Here is a 21525-nt window from a genome sequence, read left to right on the forward strand (position 1 = left end):
TCGACTTTTAGAGATTAAGCGACTTTGTGCTTTATTGTTTGAGTGGGGGAATTTTATGAAAGGGTCATGTCATGAAGAGTGCCAGTGTGTGTTAAATAAAAACTTTGATTGCTGATATATGCTCTTAAAATAAAAGTATATAGGGGCATTAGAGTGGTTATCTTTCTCCTGAACAGATAATTTCAGAACTTAGATATTTAATGCATTTACTTCGCAAGCTATGTGTAGTGTTTATAAATCTCCTCCTTGTTTTTTTTTTAATTCTTAAAATTATATATTCAAATTGTAAATTTCTTTAGAAAACATGAAAACTGAATCTAACAACTTTTAACATTTTAATTTTAACTTTATTTTATTTAAGAAAGAGTTTCCTGGACCCTCTAAACTGGAGAAACTATATAGGAATCAATCTACTTAACATCGCTTACAAAACCTTCTCTGCCGTAATTATAAACGTCTAAAGCCCACCGTCAACAACTTAATAGGTCCTTATAAGTGTGGTCTTAGACCAGGGATGTTCACAGTCGATCAAATATTGATCCACTATCTCAAGAACATCAAATCGATACCCACTGACTTTTCAACGATTTCAAGGCCGCATGTGGCAGTATCTTCATGGACGAGCTGTGTAGACGCCATGTCTAGTTTTGGCATCCCTGACAAACTTGCCCGTTTGTGCAGGATGACCACGCTGCTCCCTAAAGGTTGGAAACAACTTAACGGAACCTTTCGATGTCAAAAAAGGTACTATCTGTAAAAAGTCTGTCCAATTACTAGCATATGCTTATGACATTGACATAGTCGGAAGAACTCAGCGTGATGTCAATGATGCTTTAGTAAGTATTGTGGCACAGGCTGCAAAAACGACAAAACGGTTATTGAGGACAAAACAAAGTACATGCTGTCGTCAAGGACTTACAACACCGACATCTTGGCCAAAACGTCACTTCGTCTACCTAGGCTCCGCTATAAACACAGAAAACAACACCAGCGATGAGATAAAACGAAGAATTACTGTTGCTAACCGCTGTTTCTTTGGGCTAAGAAAGCAATTGAGTAGCAAAGCCCTCTCTTGAGGGACCAAAGTGTCCTCAAAAGACCCTCATCATCCCCGTCCTGCTATCGTGGCAGAAGCATAGTCTATGAAAGCCGGATGATAGCCCCTTCGGTTGCTTCGGGAGAAAAGTTCTTCGTGTTATCTACGATCCCGTATGCATCGAAGGGGAGTGGAGGAGAAGATGGAACGACGAGCTGTACGGGCTGTACAGCGACGTAGACTCAGCCAGAAGGGTAAAGGTCCAACGACTAAGATGGCTGGGTCACGTAGAGCGCATGGAAACCAATGCTCCGGCCCGGAAAGTTTTCTATTCAACACCCACAGGACGGCGGCGTAGTAGATGAAGATCACGGATCATTTGGCGCGCACAAGTAGAAATTGATCTAGCTAGGGACCGAGCCCGATGGAGAAGTTTGTTGGGTGATGCCCTTGTTCAAACTGGGCGTCACCTTAAGTAAGTATTTCCTGGAAGTATTATACGAAAAATATTAAATTTTCAACTTTTTTTATCGGAAATTGCCCGATTAAATTAAAACTCTCTTATTTCTGAGTTTTGTTTTGAAAGTGAAATTTCTCGAAAACGGATAGTTATTACTTTTCACTATAAAATCGGAATGGAATCTAGAATATTGTATTTTTGGATATTTTCATATCCGTTCGTTAGATCGAAAAAGGATTTAATAATATGGATTCAATTTCAATTGAACGGACTTGATTTATCAAAAAATGTACCCGGAGCGTATATAAGCACTTTCGTAAACAAAAAAAATGGTTAAATTATTATTAGTTCTTTTTGTAGTATCTTTACGTAAAAAGAGAAGCACTGTTATTGGTATTCAAAACATTCAAATGCAAACAAAAAGAATTTTAATTTACAGAGTATGGACAAAAGATTTAAAAGGTCAATATTTGACTTAACTAATTAATTCTGTATACATGGCCTGTCAAAAGCTACCTTTCTTTAAACTGGGTTAAACCTATTAATTTTAATTAACTACAAAAATTATATTGTATACCCACTCGTATTAAATATGCCACGATATACAATACTATATATTTGTATAAGAGATGACATGTTGACCGAACGAAGCTCCTTGTGTGTCTGTCTTAATAATTATCATATCCTAATAAGGAAAATACATCTGACATATCTCGGCTGTGATGTGTTCAAAACCCAAAGTCATAGAATAAATTAAAAGTTATGTTAACCATGTAGTCAGATCGTCAGCCAGCTATTTGGTCCCACTGTGTGCTGTCAATTTAGGAATTGACTTTATCTTTGGTATTCAATAACCGCAATCATTCTCCTCTTATTTAAAAGGACTTTTGTGTGTATTAAATTTAAACATCCTACAACAAAATTCTTCAAACAACTGCTTATCAACAGATGAAGAAGGTGATTTGAGTTCAACATTAGACTAAGGATAAATGGAGCGGACATAGAAGTAACGAGAGGAGATGGACGGAGATATGCAGACATGTTAAGTATGAAAAAACTTTTATCTTTCCAAGGTATAGACTACATTTATATGTACTGGCTATGAATATTTATGTGTTCGCATCTAGGTTCATATATAAATATGTGTATGGAGATATGAGGTGGGTTTTTATATATGTGTGTAAAGAAAGTCCTTACCTTAATCCTTTGGTTTCGCATAAATGTAATTCACCAAAGATACCACAGCCTAATTTCTCGACAATAACTAAGGATTGCCTTGGAAATTCTTGCAGCTGTATTAAATCCTCGTCGGTTGAAATTGCATCGACATCACCATATGGATTCATCGGTGGAGCTGTTGGGGTTGAATTTATCGTCCCGGTTGGAGTTGTGGCTGTCGTGTTGACTCCCGTTCCTCCAACAAACCCATTTGGACCACCAACTCCCAAAAGACTGCTGCTGGTGCCGGTGCCAGTGTTGGATCCAATGCCAGTGTTGCTATTGCCATTCGGTATCGGCTTACAAATCGCTGTGGCTGCATAATATTTCTCTGTGGGTGGCGGTGGGACCGGTGGTGGCGGTTTTGGGAATATATTATTCAATGGTGGTGGTGGTGTCATGCGTACCCCAACATAGCCACCCGGTACTTTTGGTATGAGGTCCTGCATATGTGGGACGGCATATTCCTGGCATACAATATCCGGTACATCTAATAGAAAATATAATAAAACAGAGGTAAAGGGCATTTTAGAGAATGAGACAAGCAGGTTAAGCAGCATACAAATTGTATAGGGTAGTGCAAAAAATAATGTTTTTTTAAAGTGTTTTTACAAAAAAATGAGAAAATTAATATTTTTAAATTAAAACCAACGCCTTATAAATCATAATTTCTTAAATTAAGTGTGTATCTCAAAAAATTTATTATTAGACTCAGTACAACTCAGACAAGAGTAAAAAATATGGACTTACATTTTTTAAAATAACTATTATTGTCCAAAAAATGTCAAGAAAACCAAACAATCCCTCATATTTTTGAGAAATCTAAGTAAAATAATTTGCGTTTATTTGTAGCTTTATAGATTTGCGAGTAACAAATATTTAAAATTTGGATAAGTTTTTGCTTAAGGAATTGGTTTTTCAATAGAGGGTATCCTCGAACTTACACTATTTTATTGAAACTTCATATGAAGAGTTGCATTTATTAAAAAAAATGAATATGCTTGCACGTAGTGCCCGTGGCATGGTGGGTAGTGCGTTGGACTGTGTTCGATCCCTGCCTATGCCATCTAAAGTTTTTTTCAAGGGCACTGCATTACTGTAGGTCCCCTCCATCACCACTATCCCTGACAACAGTACTCGTACACAGGAATGTTTGAGAGTGGTAAGTCACTAGGCCCGAGTTCTTAACGGATTGTTGCGCCAACCAAATTATTTTTTAATATGCTTGCAGATACGAAGAAGATCAACACTCTTTGCACAAAATAATCACTCTTTTTGTTTATTGAAGAATTGCGAAGGTAAGAACTATAAATTAATATTAAAAGTTCAGATTAATTTTAACTCGTTATTTTGTATTATTAAAAGCATACAATTTGAATAATCAGTCGTAGACTAGCTTTCAAAGCGAGAACATCGATTAAGAGACGTCTTTATTCGTTGATTCGTGCTTCAATTGACAATTCAGTTTTCTCCCTTTTTCAAGTTATTATTTTCTTAATTTTTTTCTCTTCTTTTTCAATTTTGCTTGTGTGAAAACATAACCCTATTTTGGTTTAAAATAAAGCATGGGCCCGGAGACGGGTTCTAAAAAGAAACCCCCAGGTTACTACGATGGTTTGTATGATAACTCGTCGCTAGAACCTAGGGCAAAAAAAAACAAAAATTGTGTTGATGAATTCCCAGCATTGCCGCAACAGCAAAACACAAAAAATCCTCGATTTATTGTTATTTCTGCTAAAGACCCACAAAAAACTCCGCTTTCAACTGTAAGTATTTTTATACTAAGAAAATCTATTGATTCTATCAGTACTTATTATGAAAATATTTCCTTCTTGAGAGATGGTAGTATTCTTATTTTGGTCAAAAATCAGCAAATCGCAGACAGATTTCTGAAAATAAAAAATCTCGCAAATCAAATCCCAGTTATCGTTTCTCTACACAAACAACTTAACTCTTCCAAAGGCATTGTGTATGCCCCTTGGCTTATTACTGTCAGTGAAGCTGAGATTGTAGCAGAAATGAAAGATCAGGGAGTAAGCGAAGTATATAAGTTCTCAAAAAAAATTGATACAAATAAATACCAACATACAGGCTTAATGCTCTTCACATTTGATTTATACCAAGCCCCTTAAACCGTAGAGATCGGTTGGTATAAAGCAAAGGTAAAAGAGTACATTCCCTCTCCCATGAGATGCCGCAATTGCCAATTACTGGGCCACACGACTAAACGCTGTTCAAAAGATCAAAAAATTTGTGAACACTGCAATTCTCCATTTCACGAACCATCCATATGCTCACGGATTATGTGCGCTAATTGCTTAGATAAGCACTCCGCCTCTTCAAAAACTTGCCCTAAATACCTCCAAAACAAAAACATCTTAATCATCAAAACACAAAAAAATGTAGTATGGCTGAAGCCAAGCGTGCTTACAACCAACAAAACCCCGAACTTGTTAAGTCTATTAACATTGCTTATGCAGAAAGAGTTAAACAATTAGTCAACGCTCCTCAATCTGCCCCCGCAAGTTCACCTCAAAACTCTACCGATAAAACAAATAACTCTCTATCTATTCCTCCTACTCTACAAAATCCACTCGAAAGTACATCTCTTACTTTAAAACAAAAGTCTATCCCTAATCAAATACCAAATAACTCATCTCTTTCTCCTCCTCACACCTCTCATATTGATTCTCTGAAAACTACGACATCCTTCTCTGATAAGCTACCTCTCGCAGAACAAATTGCTCTTAAATCGAATTCTCTTCATTACTCTCCCATATCCCTTTCCAACTCCTCTATTAATAATGATCAACCAACTCTTCCAAATCTCAATTATTTACAAAAGCACAATCATCAAAATCTAATCTCCAGTTCTCCAAACTCAAACCAACTCCCGCAATTAAACACATTAAAACAAACTAAATCAACTCCAATATCTATAGATCAATCAGTCGATATGACTGCTCACCAAACAGAACACAATGAACAAATATAATGAAAAACCTTCAACCTCCAAAATTCAGCCGGTGCTCTCACCTGGGGAGGGGGAAGCGAGCCCATCCGCTCTAGGTTGGGATTACTCTCTCCTCCGCAGTCGAAAGCATCGGCCAGCTCACCATACCACCTTCAACAAAATACCCAATCTCACAAATAACACATCACTACTCAAATTCATGCAATGGAACATCCAAGGATTTATTAACAACTACGACGAATTGAACCTTCTGATAAAAGAATTCAATTCAGATGTTATCTGTTTACAAGAGACGCATTGCGCCTATAATACAGTTCCCTTTATACCTAAACCATATATTGCTTATTTTAATAATTTCTCTCACATCAACACTTGCAAACAGGGAGTTGGTATCCTTATTAAAAATAATATCCCCCACACACTACTACAAATCAACTCGAATATACTTTTAACAGCAGTCGAAATTTTGTCAAGTATCAAACTAACAATTATCTGTATTTACATTCACCCTGATCAAAATTTCGCTTACAGAGATTTAGTTAACATTATAAAACAAGTTAACACTCCTTTCATATTGATGGGGGATGTTAATTCGTGGAGCCAACTTTGGGGATCTCCAAAAACCACTAAACGTGGGGCAATTTTTGAAGATTTTATTATAAAATCAAATCTGTCTTTATTAAATGACGGATCTCCTACACATTTTTCAACACACAACACACTAACTCATATTGATATTACTTGCTGCACCTCTGATTTAATAACGAAAACATCTTGGTGTGCACTTAAAGAATTGTATAGCAGTGACCACTTTCCAATCCTAGCATTTATTGAACTTAGCTCACAGCATAATCTTCAGGTACATAGTCCAAGATATATCATCCAACGTGCTAACTGGAACAAGTTCAAAAACAGCTTCCAAAACATTCCACCTGAACCTAACTTCACTTGTGTCAACAAAGAAGCTGCAAAAATTCTCAAAACCATTCGTAATGCTGCCAACAATTCTATTCCTCAAACTTCACCTACAGATCTTAAAAAAAGATCTGTTCCTTGGTGGAATAAAGAATTAGCTATGCTTAGAGCCGAAAAAGTCAGAACCTGGCGGTCTTTTAAAAAAAGTCCCAACCAAGTCAACTTACTAGCATACAAGAAAGCTAATGCTAGGTTTAGAAAACTTATGAGAACGAGTAAAACAAAATCCTTTGAAGAGTTCACTAGTAGAATTAACCCCAACTCCCCAATAAATCAAGTATGGCAAAACATTCGTACATTAACAGGGAGTTCTAAAACCACCTTCTCTAGTTCAATAAAAACGCACAATAGCTTTGCCACAACCCCTGAACAACAATCAAACGCTTTTGCTGAGACATGGTCTCGTAATGGTAACAACTCAAATTTCTCATCAGAATTTAATACCAACAAAAATGAATATCTCACATCACCTGTTCTACCCACTCAAAACGCTGCAGCAAAACGAATTGAAGTCAAAATCAGTTCTCTTGAATTGGAAAGTTGCTTGAGTGTAGTCAAAGGTAAGACCCCTGGTCGGGATAGAGTACCATATCCTATGCTCAAAAACCTTCCAAAATTCACTAAACTTAGACTCCTTAACCTTTACAATAAAATATTTGACAGTGGTGTCATACCACAAAGCTGGAAAACAGCTACAACCATCCCTATTTTAAAACCAAAGAAAGATATCGACATTATTGATAGCTATCGGCCAATATCTTTACTGCCTTGTATTTCTAAGGTACTTGAAAAAATTGTTGCCAATCGAATCTTGTGGTTTACTGAATTTAAAAAAGTCTTAAGCAATAAACAAGTTGCGTTTAAGCCCAAAAGAGGTTGTACTGACGCCCTTCTTCATCTTGATTATGTAATTTCAAACGCTCTATCTGCTCGAAATCATGTGTCCGTTTTGGCCCTTGATTTTGAAAAAGCCTTCGACCGAATCGGTATTCACCTCGTTTTGCAAAAATTAAGACAATGGGGCATCGGCCCAAATATTTTCAATTACATAAAATCATTTTTAACTAACAGAAAATTTTCGGTAAAAGTTAGTAATTGTTTTTCTAAAACATTTCCACTTGACAACGGTATCCCTCAAGGATCACCATTATCAGTAATTTTATTTTCCATTGCTTTTGATGAAATAAATTCTATTATCTCTAAATACAAAGATCTAGATCATTGTGTCTATGCAGATGATGCATACATCCTTTGTAAACACAATGCTCAAGAACTCACCAAAAACTTATTTTTAAACTTATTAAAAGATATCAATGAATGGTCAACGCTCTCTGGCTCTAAATTATCTCTAAGCAAATGTAAAATACTTCATATTTGTAGAAAAAAAAATTGTTTTAATTTTAATCTTGAAATTAATAATATTCAAATTGTAAATGTAAACAGTCTATGTATTTTAGGTTTAGTCTTTAATTGTAAATATAATTGGAAAGACCACTGTACTTATTTAAAAAAATCACTAGCAGCTAGACTGAATATAATAAAATATCTTTCATCAAACAAAAGCAATGTACACATAAACTCCCTATGTCAAATAACTAAAATGTTAGTATTGAGTAAGATTGATTACGCTCTCTCTATCTACGGATCCGCCCCAAAAACAACACGTAACATTTTCAAACCTTCCTATCATCAAGCTGCAAGAAGAAGTATCAACGCCTTTCCAACCAGCCCAATCAGAAACATTCTTGCTGAAGCTGGGCTTCCAACAATTGAAGAACGCCATTCTAGTGCTATCGCCAGGCTTTTACCCAAATTAACTTTTTTAACGGGATCTGTTATAGATAAAGATATCAAACTGGCTGCATCACATAAAAGACCCAGACGAATCCGTTCTACTATCCACACCATACTGGAAACGGGGAAACAAATGGAAATACCCTATCGATGTAACCAAAAATATACACCATCTCACCCACCGAGTCTTCTTAACACAGAATCAATCCTCCTCACCCTCTCGGAATTCAAAAAACAAAGTACCAACGACGTGTTATATAAAAAAATGTTTACCCAAATTTCCTTCAATCATTCCAAATCTGGATGGAAAATGTTGTTCACAGACGGATCAAAAAACCAATACAACACCACATTTGCAGTCATATCAAAAGATGGCAACATATCTGTTCAAGGCATCCTGCCTAATATAACTTCTATTTTTACAGCAGAAGCTATAGCAATATTAGAAGCGATAAAAAAATATTCTAATGTATCAGGCAAATGGGCAATATGCTCTGATAGTCTTTCTGTCCTACAAGCTATTTTGAATCCTTCAAACAGCTCTATGATCATCTCTAAAATCCGAGACATACTAATTACAAAAACCAATAAACTAAAGTTAATATGGACTCCTGGACACGTTGGTATACTAGGCAACGAATTAGCCGACAAAGCAGCTAACAACGCACGAATGGCTCCGGTTCATACGTTCGACATGTACTCAGAGAGTGATCTAATAAAACTTATCCGTTCCAAAATTTGCGAAAACAACCAAAAAGAGTGGAACGCATACAAACACCATTATTTTAACACTACTTAAACTTAAATTATAATACTTTCAATACAAAGAGCCGATAGTCTAGCTGCTAGTGCTCTTAAATGTACTATTTGTAATATATTTTAATATGTTACTGATAAAAATAAATAAATAAATAATAATAATTTGAATAATGAAATTAACAAATTCTTATGTACCTAAGTTGGTTGAGGAAATAAGGTCAATTCATTTTTTCTCAATATAAAGGAATATTTTTGATAAAAGAAAAATCAATCTTTGGGGGTTTTCACAGTTTTGTACCAACATGTAGATAGAGTGTGTATTTTAAAGAAGGATTTTGTTAAATTTCGATGGTAAAGGTTTTTTCAGTTTATTCAGCAATCAAATTTTATTTTCATTAGAGTTTAATATTAAACAACAAAATAAAAATGAGGCAGTTTCAAGCGCCCAAAATTCTTCTATTTTCACGTTTGTATTTTGTGAACCAAAAGTAGTCCCAAGGACAGGTTTTCGTGTTTTTGGCCTGATTCAGGCAGTGTGGGTTCCGTGGAAAGAAAATCGAAAAACTTTTTCTCCCTTTCGTGCATATAGAACTGAAAGTATTTTTTTCAACATTCGCCAAAAAGTAATGAAAAGATTGTCCTATTGTATATGATAACTCGACAGTGTGTGGCGTGTTTCTTATCACCATATGAGTAGTTTTGTGGTGATTCTGGATCGCAATTATTGTATTCGTACTGTGTGTTCCACATGTGGATATTTATAGTTCGTATATATTTCATAGAATAAATTTGTTTAATACCACATTTTATAACTAGGATCCTATTGTTATTTGCTGTTAATATTATTTTCGCGAGCCAATTTGGGTCATTCCATGAATAGAATTCTCGAGCAGCTTATGCTAGTAAAACAAGAAGAAGCACTGGAAGAAGTGGAGGAGTAGAGGTTGGATGTTATTGGAGAAAACTTATACTTAGTTTGGTGGGTTGCAGAAACAAATAGTAAAAGACGCATAGAGGATATCCACTGAACGAAACAGTCTTAAGGTTGCGATGAGAACGATACTTGAAATGGGAAAAGTTTTTGCAAACTTGTGTTCCGTTTTTTACTGAGCATTTTCGTTTTACTATACTTTGTTTTCTTGCATTTTGTTCTGTACGTTCCTCAAGGCCTTTGAATTGAATAATGAATCTAATTTTTCCAAAGAGAACCAATGTCATTGCACGAAAGTTCTGTTCTCCTGCCAGAGGGTGCTGTGTTGCCTTGCCTGGTCTGGTTTGGTCTGAAAGTTTGTACCTTTCCTTTAACTTAACCTGGGCAGGAGTCAAAAAGAGACCTTGAAATAGAATATTTATTTAGTTTTAGCGTTTGCCAAAGGTACAAGACACTAGCACATACTCTGTTGTATATTTTGTATGTAGCCAAGATGAAAAAGCCTGACTAAGAAGTTTTCCATAAATAGATATACCCAAAGACAGAGATACAGGAAAGGAATATGGTTAGCTTATATTGCATTTTATAGAAAATAAAATAAAAAGAATCAGGTACCAATGTATATGTAATTTTCTCAGCTAGAGTAGCAGCAATCAGGAGAAAATATTCATGAGCTGAAGCAAATGGAATTTATATTCAAATGTAAAAAGCACTCAAGTGGATTCGCCATTTGTATGCGGTTAATATTTTTCATTACCTGGGAGTTTTTGTTTTCCAATTTGCCTATACATTGGCTTTAGAATAAGACACTATGGGCCGTATGATTGTAATATTAATATAAAACATAATTTGTATAAAGGGAAATTGGAACTGTTTAAGTTTTTGATAAGTTTATTATAAAATCACCAAGGGAGAGAAATTTTTAAGGTACCTAACCAATACCTTTCTTATCTTTTAAGACTAAAATTGTTCAGATTTTGTATTTTTGAGTTTCAAAAGAAGATGAGACCAGTTTTTGGTTGATGAGCTAGGGAGAGGTCACCTTTTATTATAAAGGTTTCATTCGAAATAAGATGCTTTGGTAATACGACTTTCAATAGAAAGTTCAATTATATAAAGAATGTTTACAATTAATAATTAACAATACCTTCTTTCAAGAGTGGAGAGAATAAACAAATAGAGGGACAAAAATCTTTTTAATCCATAATTGTATTTTGAAATACTGCATCGACCAAGCAAAAGCTTTTGATACTGTGAAATACAAAGTCATATGGCATATGATTCTTATCAGGCAGAAACATATACAAGAAAAAGAATCTGGGATGCGACCCACACTAATAACTTCCCATCCCGTATGTCTATTTGTCTTGCATAAAAGTTTTTAGGTTTTCGTGTTGGGTTAAAAAAGTTGTAAGTTGAATTATTCTCACAAATTTTAAAATTACCAACAATTTTATTCATATAAGGAAATTAGTTTTGATAAATAGATTTTTAGGGGAAAATTTGTTTACACATTTTAGTAGAATTTCTTAAATTTTTACAAATTAGATGAATTAAATTAATATCAATATCAATTAATATCAAGAACCGAAGAAGATAAAATCGTTTTGTGTTCGTATAATTTTCGAGGTTTCATTTTTTTCAGATTTTTTGATTTATAAAAAAAACTGTTAATTGGATTTTTTTTAAAAACGTTTTTGGTTCATGACATATTTAGGGTTAACCAAAATGTTCGCCTTTATTTTAAACTGCTATGGTAGAAAAAACACCTACGAAATTTTTTTGAGAGCCCTTTCTGCCTTATTATCAATATAACAAAATTTATTTAAAGTCGATATCTCTTCTGGTTCTTGAGCTATGGACGACGAAAAAAATGTACGGACATACGAAGTTAATAGGAAAATAATTTTATTTGAAAATCGACGTTGAAGACAACGTGTACCTAGGACAAATAAAACATTTAAAAAATCAAGACGAAAAAGAAATAAATAGACGAATCAATAATTCATGGAAACACTTTTGGAGTTTAAAAAAAATATTGAACTCTAACCTAAATAGCGTTACAAGAAAATATGTATTGGACTCTACAATTCTACCTGGAAGCGGGTTAGGCTATCTCCGCCAGGAAAATGTTTGTTTGCTCAAAGGTCGTGTGATTTGACGTACCTAACCCTTTTCTTGTGAGGTTTCTTCAAATTGCAGATGTGTACAAATAAATAATAAACCTCAATCCACGGACACATACAAAAGGTAAAATCCTGCCGGATCTATGCGGAAAAGTTATTAAAAATTTGACCACTCGGATCCGTGCCACTGTTTTCGTTGAAATTGATCCGTGGGGTTTGAATAATGTCATGTTCCACACTTAATGGCACATTTTAGACATATCTTCCATATATGTAAAGTTTCTAATGAACTCGTATAAATTTAGTCAATATTAACCCCACTCACTAGTGTCCTAAAAACAAAAATATCATGAATGTACATATCTCATTATACGAATAGTTTTTCTTTTTTACAAATACTCGTATGTACAATTTTCTTTGAAAAGAATTGCGTTGCATTATAAGAAGGAAATTCATTTTTCTGTACTCTCTTGTATTCTTATATATTTATAATTTGTTAAATACTAACGTTAAAAATTCTTAACAATAAAATCTACAATCATAGAATATAAAACTTAAGTTAAAGACTGTTGAAAATATTGATTTGCAACTTATACTTTTTATATTATCATTTGGTGAATAAATACAAGAGTGAAATTTATTACAGATTGCAGTGGTTTCTGTAGTCTTATACTTGAACGACTACAACTAAAGTTTAAACTACCGAGAACTGATGGTGATGAAATTTGTCCGTTTAGTATTCCAATAATAAAACAAAACTGCGAGTACGTTTTATGATTTGTCAAAGAAGAAAGATTTATGAGAAAAAGTCTTTGTGAATAAGGCGGTAATGTAGCGATCGTAGACAAAAACGCAAACATCTTTTATGAATGACTTCGAGTCTTGTGAGGTGTGCGGCGTAGTAAGGTGACCGTTCTGTACAGGAATATTCCAGGACTGATCTCACAGATAAAACAAAAAGTAATTTTAAACATATAGGTCACGGAAATAACGACCGAATCTCTTAATGAAACCTTTTTTTTAACTATGGAGTTAATATGTTCATAAAATGTTAGTTTAGAATCTAAGACAACAACCAACTCAGCAAATACATATCTACTTAAAGGACAAGAATGAAAACTCATGGTTCCACATTTGTCAACATTTAAAACAAGAAGACGATTATTATTGCACCATTCCTTAAATAATATTAAAACTTCTTGTAAGAGAAGACAGTCAGATGTAGAGTTAATTTTTTTTTTAATTTTAATGACATCAGCATACATTAGGACAGACGAATTTCGTAAGATCGAAACCAAGTCATTTATAAATAAAACAAATAGAATAGGACCAAGGTGACTACTCTGGGGTCACAGGGCAGACACATTTTGTATGATAAAAACCAAGTAATTTATAAATAAAACAAATAAAATAAGACCAAGGTAACGACCCTGAGGGACATCAGAATTCACAACAAATGAACTTGAACACTCATCACAAAATCTAACACTATAACGTCTATCTTGCAAATATGAGGAGATCCAGTGTATGCAATAATCGTTAAAACTTTGCTGTGATAGTTTTAAAAGTGATGTTTTATGCCACAATTTTTCAAAGGCCCTGCTGAAATCATTAAAGATACAATCTCCTTGTTCACGTTTTTCAAAAACATCTAAACAAAAGGACGTAAAGTGAAACAGATTAGTAACAGTTGTACGCTTTTTTACAAAACCATGCTGGTTATCACCCGTGGCATGATGGTTATTGCGTTGGACTGTCATGCCAGAGCTCTTGGGTTCGATCCCTGTCTATGCCATCTAAAGCTTTTATCACGGGTTCTGCCTCTTCCGAGTAATTGACGAATTCTCCAAGAGTAATTCTTGTCATGAAAAATGCTTTCTCAAATTGGCCGTTCGGATTCGGCTTAAAACTTTAGGTCTACTCCATTCCTGATAACAGAACTCGCACACAGGAATGGTTAGGAGTTGTAAGTCACTAGGCCCAAGTTCTCAACCCAATTTATTTAATTTTGTATGCTGGTTATCAAAGATAATTGAACTACAGTAAAAAAAAGAATGCTTCATAGGATTGACTCAAACAGTTTAGGTATCACAGATGGTTTAGCAATAGGTCGGTAGTTCATAATTTCGTTTTAAAGACCTTTTATTTGTACTGGTATTATGAAGGAGCTCTTCCAGGTAAAAAAAACAGCGAGTTACTTAAAGACGTGTTGAAAAGAACGCATAACGGGTGTACATTTCTTTAAAATGGATGATGGTACACTGTCGGGACCAGGACTAAAACATTCGTCTACGAAATTAATAGAATTAAAGTGGGGAAAATTTAAAACAGTGGTAGATGTGTTAGGAAAACTAATAGTATTATAATTTACAAAATCATCTTTGAAGTAGTTTGCAAACATGTTCGCAATTATTTTCGGCTCATTACTATTTGATGCCGAATCAGTCATTAAGTTAGGGCACCCACATGATTTCTTTTTAAGATTACCGAATTTTCAAGAACTATCAGGATTAGTTTTAAGATTTAATTCAATTTTTCGAATATAATCATCATATAGGATGTTAGAGTAGTCAGTGAAAAGTTGTTTTATTATAATGAACGTCATATAATCATCATCAGTTCCTGTTTGATTATAATTTCCAAGCTTTGTTCCTATTGATTTTTAAGTTTTACACGTGAGAATCAAACCATGGTGGAACACTCAAGTTATTTCGAGTCTTTTTAAATGGAATCGTTTTTGTAGAAATAGTCAAAAGAGTTAAAAAAAAATGTTACACATATCGTCAATATTTAAATTAAAAAATAAGTGATCCCAATTGATCGTACATAATAAATTTCAAAGGTTTTCAAAATTACACTTATTTAAGTTGAATTCTAGTTTGTTGTTATAAGATAGCATAAGAAGTGAAGGCATGTTTAAATTAAGTGCTATGTCTAATGCAGGATGATGGCGATTTTCGTCCACAATTTTATCAGCAGAAAAAATCACAGCAGCTTCAGAGCATATAGTTTCGGAGAAAAATACAAGATCGAGTGATTTTTTAAAACGGCTCTTCACATCGTTGAGTTCACTTAAGCCACATGAAGATATACCATCTGTTAATTTAAGCTCATTTAAAAATGAAGCGTTTATTGGAACGGAGAAGTTATCGTCGTCAATTTGAATCCAATTGAGATTGGGTAAATTAAAATCACTAAAAACCAGTACTTCGTCTTCAGATTCCAAAGGGATATAAATACTTTCTATGCAGTTGTTTAGTTTTGCATAAACCTCGTTCTTAGAGTTTGGAGGTAAATATGCTAATACAATAAATAAATTTTCTGTTGCCATTTTAATTTTCAAGCATAGTATTTCAGTGTTTGTTGATCGAAAGTCGTCAATCAGGTAACCGACAAGAATTCCGCCACCAACTTCGTTTGAATCGTCTGAGTTATTACGATCACGTCTAAAGACGAGAAGAGATAGAGATATCGTGAGGAAGATTATTAATGTTTTTGTAAACCATGTTGGACTTTGTCCGAAGTTACGTTTTGGTAGGAGATTAATACATTTTTAAGCTACTTTGACGGTGGTTCAGCGTTGTCCGATACTGAAAAAAAGGTTATTCCACTTATTCATAAATTCATGAACTATTACTCTTTTAGGCCAAAACGATGGTGAGTTTAAAACATGGAAAATTGAGTCAGGTGCACGTATTTTAAAGGATTAATACTTAGTATGGTTACGATGTAAAACTTTCCCAACATTTAACATAAATGGGGAACCCAGCTTTTCGGACAAGTGATTTTTTATGTCAAGTGCATTTGTAGACGGTGCAAGTTAAGAAAGAAACAATATTTTTTGCCCTGCAGCAGCCTTTAATCCGAAAACAATTTGAGATGTTGAAAAAGTAGTTTCCTTGGTGATTTTTGGCAAAAAAATGTTTTTCGACATACCAGAAGTCGAAGAATCGACATTCAGTTGGGTCGTTGGAGGAGATGGTAAGAGATTACAACATCAGGTTCGGATATCATGGTTGATTCGATGGTAATCCCATATTTTCCATTGCATACTCAGTTTAAAAATTTAGAAAACAATGGAATAGAATTTTACAAAAAATATTCAAAACAATATTATTACAAAACTCAACTCAACATTGTTTTCTGTTGGGTTAAAGGAGAGTAGAACTATGGTTCATTTTAATAGATTAACTTTCGTTTGTTTAATTTTTTAAATAGAATTCTAAAAATATAAGAGACAGTGACTTTTCATTTATTAATCGCTTTCAACAGAAATTGTGTATATTATTTAAATTCCTTTTTGATTTAACTCGGATAAAAATACTTATGCATGTTATACGTTTGAGTTTCAAAATATACTTTTCAGTAGAATAATTTTATTAAGCTCTATAATAACAACATCATAGATTAACAATGGCTAATTGTTTTATTTGTATTAGACTTAAAATTCAATAATAAAAATGAATTATTTTTTATTAAATACAATATTATTATCAATATTTACCAATTCAATTAAATAATTATTTTAAATTGAAATACTCTACATTGTTCCTAAACCTTTAAATAAAAATAGTGCAATGAATATAAATATTAATACGGCACCATAAAACCACATTAATTAAATCAAAACTATTCTATAAATTTACATCAATATAGTTGGCACTATCATCTATTATTATTAATGGCGGTACACAAACATACATATGTATATATTCCTAATTGAATTAATTTTTATGTAATTCATTTTTTGTGTGCATTCTCTTTCAATTTTGTTTTAATTAGTTGTGAAGATTTGCACAGAATTTTAAAAAATATCATACCTGTATAGTCGGGTGTAACATGATGCCGTTGCAAATCGTTCATGGAACATCCGCTTGCCGCACTTGTGTACATATTTACATTGAAGGGTTCGTGGTAAAGGCTGTTCTTATCGATTGATTCACTGTCGTCCATTGCAACCTGAAATAGATGACAATTCTGATTCAACAAGGATTAGTGAGGAATTTGTGATACATATATTTTTTTGTTTGATTTTATCATTTTGAAATAAAAATAAAAATATATGTACATCAATATCAGGTGGTGGAGTGGTTCATGTGTTGGTGGGTAGGTGGCTTAGAACTTTTCCGTATTTGGTTATTTTTTTTGTTTTTCTGCATTATTGTATTATTTAAAATATCTACACAAACGCTCATTTTCAAAACTCTGCTTCATTATATTTCATAGAATTTGTTCAAGTGGTGTTTTTTGCTAACAACAATTTAATCTTTCTGTAAAACAACACATTTTTAAATCTTTTTTTGGAATTTAAAAACATGATTGAACTTTTTTTTGGGTTCTAACCCACACCCACACTTACGAGTATTCCGCTTGCAATATAACCTTTATTTTTATTACGTTAGCTTATAGGTGTTATTTAAGAACGAATAATCAGTCAGCTAGAATAACCAGCTAGGCCAACAATAGTCATAAACATAATAATAAAAAACTTTATTACTATTACGTGGGAGTTTTCCATTCTTAAAATTAAAGCTATGAATTTAAATTGCTTCGGGAGCTTCATGAACTACCCAAAAGTGATTTTATTTTGCAAATTCTGACTTTAAAGTTGTCACCATTTTTGTAGAAAATTAAAACAACTTCAATGCTTTGTTGAAAAGTGTCGGTCTATTTTAAGTAATGCCTTAGTTTTAACTTTTCAAAATATGACAGCTTCACAAATAAATCCTCTTATTGCAAAATCCTTCATGGAAAAAAGTATTAATTAAAGAATGTTTGTTTTTAATTAGTAATGAAAAAGAAAAATTCGAAATTAATTGTCGTTTCAATGTATATTTTGTGTGACCCAATTCTAGGCTTTATGGGCCAAGAAGCTCGATACTGAAATTGGTTACAAATCAAACTCATTAATAGTGAGATTTATTCTCCTTATGAATTTAGTTTCTACATATTGACTTTCATGGAACTAACTATGGGAAGAATGAAACTCTTAATTAACACTTCGACAATTGATTTAAATCTAAATCAAGTGGGATTGAAATTATTGTTTACAACCAGTGCTCCAATATCGTAAGCTTGTTTTGTTATAAAATAATTTTGTTCTCATTGATTTCTTGTTTTATATTAATACTACTTTTGATTTTGCGCTTTTGAGGCTAGAATTGATGAGCCACCGACACTCTTGCTATAAGCTATAATTACTTTCTAGAATTCTTAAGTTTAAAATAAAGATAAGCTTGAACGGAAAAAAAATAAATGGAGAGAGTAAATCAGGAAATTTATTATGGTCATATTTTAATGTTTCCCTAGTATATTGTTAATATGAGGTTTAATTAAAAGTAAACTTAAATAAATAAAAAAAAACATACTTAATTAATTTTGTATAATCTGATGCATTTGTAGGATTTTTTTTAAATACATACCCCAGTTTTTGGGATATGAATTCTCTTGCCATTTTTCTATGAGCCCTGAAGTGAATTAAATAATGCATACTTTTGTTTTCACCAGTGCTACTAACCTGTTGTCTAAAAAGATTTGTAGCTATTTCCTTATATTCCAAAGTATTTTTATTATTGATCGTATTTTCCGTCAAGTACACGTTTTAAAAAAATAATCTGATCTGAACGAGTGTATACAAATATGTGTGTATATTCGACACCTATTCAAACACTCAGAATATGCATAGTTCAGTTCCATTTCCACACTAAATTCCTCCTTTAATTAAGATAAAACTCACCTTCATGTTTATATTAAGCCTCTTGTCAGCGCCTAACGAATCCGGATTGAATGTATGTTGAAATGCATCAAGGACATTACTCCCTCTCGCACGCTTATTCTTGGCAATTATCAACAGGATAGCAGCCACTAGCAATAGGATGATTGTAGTCAGTATGGCTATTATCGCCCCAACGAAATTTGGTTCCGGTTCCTGGTCGATAGGTTTTGGCGAAATTACTACAAAATGAAAAAGAAGAACCCAATTCACACAAACGCATTTTGTGAGTATACACTGTATAAAGTGAAAACTAGCCATAAAACCAAAAGAAAAAAAGGAAGAAAAAGAGGAAATAACCAGTGTAAAATCGAGGAAGTGATGATGGAAGACCGCAAAATGTATAAAGTAAGTGAAAATAAAGCATGTGAATGGTAGAAGTAGGTACATGTATATTGTATAAGAATGGCAGTGGGAAGTGTGGTAGATAAAGAAGACAAAAAACCGCTCTAAATGGAATTCCTTTTAGGACATCTTTCTTTTTTGTGTTTTTTGGTCCTTTTTCGTTCTTTTAGCGAAGTTCTTTGGTTGGTGTATGTGCTGTGCATCATTATGAAGCTCAACAAAAGAGGATGATGATAAGAAAAAGGAGAAATGGGAAGATAACGGATGTGTTCGGGAGCCGGTTATAGAAATGACGATGGCATGCAACAATAGAAAAACGAGTAAATTCTTTTTGTTATGCCTTTGGTAAAAGACGCTAAGGGCGGGGTGCGATATTAAGGTAGGTTGAGTTTGAGTGCCAAACCAGAGGATACCAGAAGAGACTTCGACATTGAAGAGACACAAAATAAAAAAAACTTACTTTGCGGTACGTGGCTGCGTTCTCCTTTGCTGGGGTTCGTTTGAACTTCATCCCTCTGTAATGGGTACTCGGGAGTTTCTTGGGGCGACGTACTCCCACTTATTTCTTCGTCCGTGAAATTTCCCACTACTGGCACTATTATGGGAAAAACGACGTCGGGTTTCGAGGATATTCACGATTTTGAATAGTAACATGAAAAAAAAGAAAACAATTGTTTTTTGGTTAGGTTTAAGGCAACAACGAATTTCGAGTTAAAAAAAAAATAAAGAACATGCGATTTCTGGAAGGTAGAAGATTTTCTAAAAATATGTGTAGTTTTTTGAAGATTGCAACAAATTCCTTAAACATACGGACAAGCATTGCCTTGCCTTAGACATTAAGGATGCGGAGACAGTAACGAAATATTTTAAGAAACAAATTTCAAAAATGAATTTCCACCATGAATTTTCCCATCAACCTAGAGAACTCAAGAATTGTATCCTACTCATCCTATGAACAATTGTAGACAGCTATTGTGAGGCGAAACTTCCCATGATTTGAAAATAGCAAATTTTAAGATATTTTCAAATCAAGCGAAGCATTATGAAGTTTCTTTGATGGTTTAGGAGTTGGAATGGACAAGAAAGTTTTTTTATTTTAACTTGTTTTACTTTTCAAAAGAAGTTTACCGTGCACCTATTTTAAGGGAAGCAAGAACTAAAGCTAATAGTAAAACGGGTCACACAAAAAGGTTTAAGATCGAAAATATATCTTCTTTCGTCTAAGATGGGGCGAGAAGAATTGATTGAAAAAGGCCTAAGTAGTGACTAGAGTAGGAGGAACCTACCTACCTACCTTCTTTTAAAGCATTCTTTTTATTTCACTTTAACGCTTTGCGGCTATGAGTACATAATTAGATTAAAGTAGGGTAGTCTGAGTGTTGGGTGGAAAAGGTATAGTTAGGTTGGAGTGTGTTTGGGTATTGCTGTAGGGTGAAACAAGTAAAACCTCTTTGTTAAGGGTTCCTACTTGAAGTTTTTCTTTTATGGTGTGTTATTATCACCCTTGAGATATTAAGTGTTTTTTAAAGTTTATTTTTATTTTTGTTTGCTAGCTAAGATGCAGGTCAAGATAAAAGAGTGAAATTATTTCTTGGGCAAGTCTTATGTACATATTTAGCATATTTAAATGCTGCTTTTGATAAAAGAATTGGTTTTAATGAGCAAAATACCGATTAACTTATTTTTGTATTTCCTTAAATTGGTATAAATTGAGACAACTAATTGGGCTACTTAAATTGTATAATTAGATAAAAGTTATTGAAAGATGAGAAAGTTTTCACAGAATTTATATTTTTTGTTGTAAAATTAAATTCTTGCTTTTCTGCTAATATCCTGAAATTGACAAGAACTAAAGAAAACAAAGTCAGAGGCTTTTTTAGAAAATTAAATTTAATATAAAAAAGTTCAATGCACCACAATTATGATTTACAGTTTTCGAGATATATAAGCCGTAAGATTTTTCAAGTATTCCAAAATTTAACAAAATAGCATAATGATGATAATTCTGTTTTATTGCAACGGTGTACGAACTATTTTTAAGGCAACTTGAGTTTATGTAAAACACAATATTCTCTTTTATTGACTTTCTATAGAAGTCTGTTGAATTGAAAATGTTGATATTTTTCAACGTAGAA

General features: G+C 33.4%; 2 protein-coding genes across 5 annotated transcripts in view; both read right to left on the bottom strand.

Annotated features, from left to right (window-relative positions):
- LOC129953996 (lysosomal alpha-mannosidase-like) overlaps positions 1-21525 on the bottom strand; it is a 424309-nt gene that overhangs the window by 369839 nt on the left and 32945 nt on the right. The gene's annotated exons all lie outside the window — the stretch shown is intronic.
- The window catches only part of LOC129953995 (discoidin domain-containing receptor 2-like), a 226297-nt gene that overhangs the window by 100386 nt on the left and 104386 nt on the right, over positions 1-21525 (bottom strand). For 3 of the 4 annotated variants that reach the window (XM_056067575.1, XM_056067574.1, XM_056067577.1), the window contains 4 exons: positions 19851-19985; positions 19010-19227; positions 17094-17250; positions 2694-3204 (listed from right to left, as the gene is read on the bottom strand). In XM_056067575.1, the coding sequence (XP_055923550.1) occupies positions 2694-3204; positions 17094-17250; positions 19010-19227; positions 19851-19985 (1021 nt within the window). The remainder of the gene's footprint in view (positions 1-2693; positions 3205-17093; positions 17251-19009; positions 19228-19850; positions 19986-21525) is intronic. The other variant, XM_056067576.1, reaches the window with a different exon arrangement.

Source organism: Eupeodes corollae, chromosome 1 (assembly GCF_945859685.1).
Source record: "Eupeodes corollae chromosome 1, idEupCoro1.1, whole genome shotgun sequence".
NCBI lineage: Eukaryota > Metazoa > Arthropoda > Insecta > Diptera > Syrphidae > Eupeodes > Eupeodes corollae.